The sequence below is a fragment of the Astatotilapia calliptera genome, chromosome 3 (assembly GCF_964374335.1).
Source record: "Astatotilapia calliptera chromosome 3, fAstCal68.1, whole genome shotgun sequence".
NCBI lineage: Eukaryota > Metazoa > Chordata > Actinopteri > Cichliformes > Cichlidae > Astatotilapia > Astatotilapia calliptera.
In genome coordinates this window covers 74,315,522-74,320,086 of record NC_137424.1, presented here as the reverse complement: position 1 = coordinate 74,320,086, position 4,565 = coordinate 74,315,522, and the positions used below count along the sequence as shown (strand labels likewise).

The following is a 4,565-nucleotide window of genomic DNA, read 5'->3' as shown; positions in this document are numbered from 1 at the left end:
TAGTGTGTGTGAGAGCGTTTCAGTAGTGTGTGTGAGAGCGTTTCAGTAGTGTGTGTGAGAGCGTTTCAGTAATAATGTCCCTTACGGCACCTCATAATCCAGCGTCTAGATTTACATCAACATTCTAGAGTCTTGTTTTTGACATCGTTGGTCAATCAAGAGCACACAAATCCTTATACCCGTTTTTATTTTTACCTTGACTGGAGTTCAGCTTCACTGTTTTTTGTTATGTCAGCATCGCTGGATGGACAGTCATCGTTTGTTGGTGAAGCGGGAAACTCTTTCTCCCCCTCCTCACTAGTCTGTAAGAGTTCATTTCCAAATTATTATCAGCACTTATGTTAACTGAGAGTAAAATAGCTAAAATTTCTTTAACATTTTTGTAAAATCTTAAAGTGTACATTTAAATCACATCATGATTGTTACATTTTAAATCTGTTATTGTGGTATAAAGAAGCAAAATTATCAAAATCCTACCAATGTCAGAGGCAAAAGCAGCACAAACAGGTACAGCGTCTACCTTCAGGCGGATGTAGAGGGCAGAGTTTCCAGTAAACATGTGGATCTCCTCTGGAGTCACAATCTTCACTTTCAGGGGCTGGAGCCTCCGGCTTCTGTCAGTTGTGAACAAGTCAAAAGGTTCATCATCTGCCAGCTGAGGAAAGGTGGACTTCAACAGGTCCAGGAAGTCAGCTTCCTGTAGACCAAGAGGGCACTTCAGGTCGTGTGCTGGGAACTTCTTGAATACTGGAACAGAAGAAATTCATCTTAAGATCAATAGTCCTTAGGCAGTCAGTAAAACCAAACCTTGCCCTAGTATTCATTAGTTCAAGTGATTAGTTGGCCAGTCTTTGACTATTTCTGATGATAAATAATGTAATTAAATATTTTTGTAAGCATTGGAAAATGCTTTGAATTAGGAACAAAGAAAAAATGGTATTAATAGCACGGCTAACACTGTACCACATAACAGACAAATACAAAACCTTAATGACTAACATTTCATTTCATACCCGTCTTAGAGAGCACATTGGTGTGAGAGTCCTCCAGGATGCGGACTCTGAGATCTATATGGTTCTTTATGTCACTGATGCGAGGTCTGCCGGGCTTCTTCCTGATAGTCGGAACTCTGGCGAAAATGCAGGAACTAAGTCAGTGTCATAAAAGACTATAAAGCAAATGCAAATAAACTTGGGGACCATCCACATATTGTTGGCCATATCACAAACCTCTACAGTTTGTTGTTCCTTAAAGTGGTGTTTTTTCTAACCTTGACGGCATTTTATAATCTGGGTCCTTTAGATCTTCTCGTTTTTGTCGGGAACTTGTTGGTTGCACCAACTCCTGCTCCTCTTCATCGTCATCAATGTCGTCGTACCAAAGCAGGGCCAGGCTCTCAGTGTCCTTCACACCTGGATACATCAGAATTCACTTTTTGTTATGGTTTTTAATTTGAATCATATGAACGACAAAGACACAATACATGTGGTTTAGTCAGTTTGCTTTAGTAATAATTTGATTAATTGAACTCGCCTGGCGCACAGTATATAAGCACTGCACTCACTTTCATGCCCTCTTTTCACTCCCACACAAGCGGCAGCTTAGGTGAGTTTGATTTGTAGTTCTCAGTTTAAATCTTTATTTAAGTTAATGACTTAAAGTCATTAACTTAAATGACTTGTTTTCTCTTTCAGAGTTTAGCAGTCCATGCGTGTCTTCCTTTAAGTTACTACTGATTACACTAAAGTAAACCGACATATACGGCAACTAATTGATAGCAGTTTTCTTTGCATTCTGACCAGATGAGGCCATGGTGATAAAAAATAAAAACTTTGAACCTCCTTATTAACACACAGTAGGAGGCAAATTGTTTCTAAACAGTCAGGCTGACTTTTGACCGACTGCTGGTGACAAATTGGTGATGTTTGCAAATAACTCGAGGCCAACTTACAAACATGGACAGACTGCCAACATGTTGCAATTAATCTTAATCAGTCTGTGCCAATAAGCGGAACTCATCTGGTTGCCAACTGGTTGTATTCTGGATATATACCTATATATGGGGTTACCCATGTTATGGGGTGCCTGTGTCATTTTGCAATATTCTTTATAAAAGCCTTGAACAACCCCCCCCCCCAAAAAAAAAAGAAAAACAATTAATGGTAAGACTGTTCAGACGTACCTGTCTGTTGCTTGGGCTGTTGCTCCTCTCTGTCCTCAGGCACGACTTCCACCTCATGCCTCTCCACATCAGGCTGTAGGACTTTGTGTTTTTTGGTCAAAAAGAACATTTGATCAATATATCAGCTTTGTGTGACTGTGGTGTTTGACTGCAGCTCCGAAGACCCTCCTTCCTGTTGATCATTGTTTTTATTATGTAAACCAATAAGAAAACATTAACTCTAGATTCCAAAAAGACAAAACAAAACAAAGAATGACAATCTGGGATAAGAATTAGACCAGATTCTTATGCTCTCAAGGATAACTACATTACGCCCAGTGGCATATCTTGTGAGAAGAAGGGCGTGGTTACGGGTTATATGGCCTGTTGCTACATGCTTTTAAGAGTCTGTACAACAGCCATGAGAGCGTGGATAATAAAAAGCAGTAAATCAGATTGCACGCTCAAGAAGAGTTTAGTTGGGTGGTCTCAGATGTTTTCTGTTGGCGACCTCCATCTCACTGGAACAGCCTGAAGCAGCAGAAATTCTAATTAGTCCCTCAAAGTCTGAGGTCATGGCACTAAAAAATGTATGGAATAACCACTCCAGGCTGAAGGTTCTACCTCAAGTAGAGGCTTCATACACCTCAAGGTCTAGTTCAGGGAAAAAAAACAAAAACAAAAAAAATGAATCATCAGCTCTTCTCTACATTTAAACTGAGAGAGATTTATGCCGAATTGCAAATAACGCTAATATTATTTTCCCTGCATTCACATTTTATTGTAATTACACATCTGTATGTTTAACAGCTTGTAAACGTAAAATCAGCGATTTTTAAACGAAGTTCGGCAAATTCTAAATTTACAAATCAGCTTTTTGTGGCTGCGAGCAGCTTTATTTGTCCACTCACCTCTTTTCTCCAGAGAGACGTTAGGCTGCAGAAGCTCCAGCAGTCTCCTCTGACGGCCGATCTCTCGCCTGAAGCCCGCAGCCTCCTCCTCGTAGTCGGCTACAGTCCTCTCCACCACCGCTAAGATCTCGCGGGCGGCTGTGCTCATTTTCTCGGTGACGATTCCTCTCAGTATGTCGCTCTTAGACATGTTACCGACGCTGTCGACCGGCTCGGGGCCGCCGCTGCTGCCGCTCTTCATCCAGTAAAACATGTTTGTTTGTTTTCTCAGCTGTGTTTTGATGAAGACACACTACAGCGCAGGGTGCGTTTCCGGCGGATTCTGGTGCAGCTACAAATTGTGTCCGGAAAAGAAAATCAGGCGTTATTTAGTTCCCCTGCTGGTCTGACTTTTATCAGTAAGACTGATGTCTGCTGTACATTTAAGATGCTGGTGAAAATCATGGCATTATAGTAAAGTAAGTGAAAAGCATTTTTAATGTAGCACCTTTGAGGACAAACATCATAACAAAAATGGTTAAATGTTAGAACAAAAAGTTACCCAAAAGCAAGCTTAAAAAGATTATATTTTTAGCTGCTTTTAAAACAAATCACCAAATTCATAGATCTCAAGCTTCAAAAGCTCTGTCTCCTCTTTTAGCCCTCAGCATTGGATGATGCACAGTCTGCAGTGACCTCGGAGACCTTTACATTAGGGACTTCTGTCCAATAGCACAGCACCGACAGAAGCACAGCATGTTATACAGTGGGGCAAAAAAGTATTTAGTCAACCACCGATTGTGCAAGTTCCCCCACTTAAAATGATGACAGAGGTCAGTAATTTGCACCAGAGGTACACTTCAACTGTGAGAGACAGAATGTGAAAAAAAAAATCCATGAATTCACATGGTAGGATTTGTAAAGAATTTATTCGTAAATCAGGGTGGAAAATAAGTATTTGGTCACCTCAAACATGGAAAATCTCTGGCTCTCACAGACCTGTAACGTCTTCTGTAAGAAGCTTTTCTGTCCCCCACTCGTTACCTGTATGAATGGCACCTGTTTGAACTCATCATCTGTATAAAAGACACCTGTCCACAGCCTCAAACAGTAAGACTCCAAACGCCGCCATGGCCAAGACCAAAGAGCTTTTGAAGGACACCAGGAAAAGTATTGTAGACCTGCACCAGACTGGGAAGAGTGAATCTACAATAGGCAAGCAGCTTGGTGTGAAAAAATCAACTGTGGGAGCAATCATCAGAAAATGGAAGACATACAAGACCACTGATAATCTCCCTCGATCTGGGGCTCCACGCAAGATCTCATCCCGTGGGGTCAAAATGATCATGAGAACGGTGAGCAAAGATCCCAGAACCACACGGGGGGACCTGGTGAATGACCTGCAGAGAGCTGGGACCAAAGTAACAAAGGTCACCATCAGTAACACACTACAACGGCAGGGAATCAAATCCCGCAGTGCCAGACGTGTTCCGCTGCTGAAGCCAGTGCATGTC

General features: G+C 41.6%; 1 protein-coding gene across 1 annotated transcript; it reads right to left on the bottom strand.

Annotated features, from left to right (window-relative positions):
* Positions 1-223: 223 nt before the first annotated feature.
* LOC145425792 (uncharacterized) lies at positions 224-3,624 on the bottom strand. The gene is made up of 6 exons (XM_080299202.1): positions 3,073-3,624; positions 2,183-2,263; positions 1,271-1,412; positions 1,014-1,129; positions 478-747; positions 224-302 (listed from the first exon to the last, which is right to left on the bottom strand). The coding sequence occupies exons 1-6, from the start codon at positions 3,323-3,325 to the stop codon at positions 298-300; spliced, it is 867 nt and encodes a 288-aa protein (XP_080155328.1). The 5' UTR covers positions 3,326-3,624; the 3' UTR covers positions 224-297.
* Between the last annotated feature and the right edge of the window lie 941 nt (positions 3,625-4,565).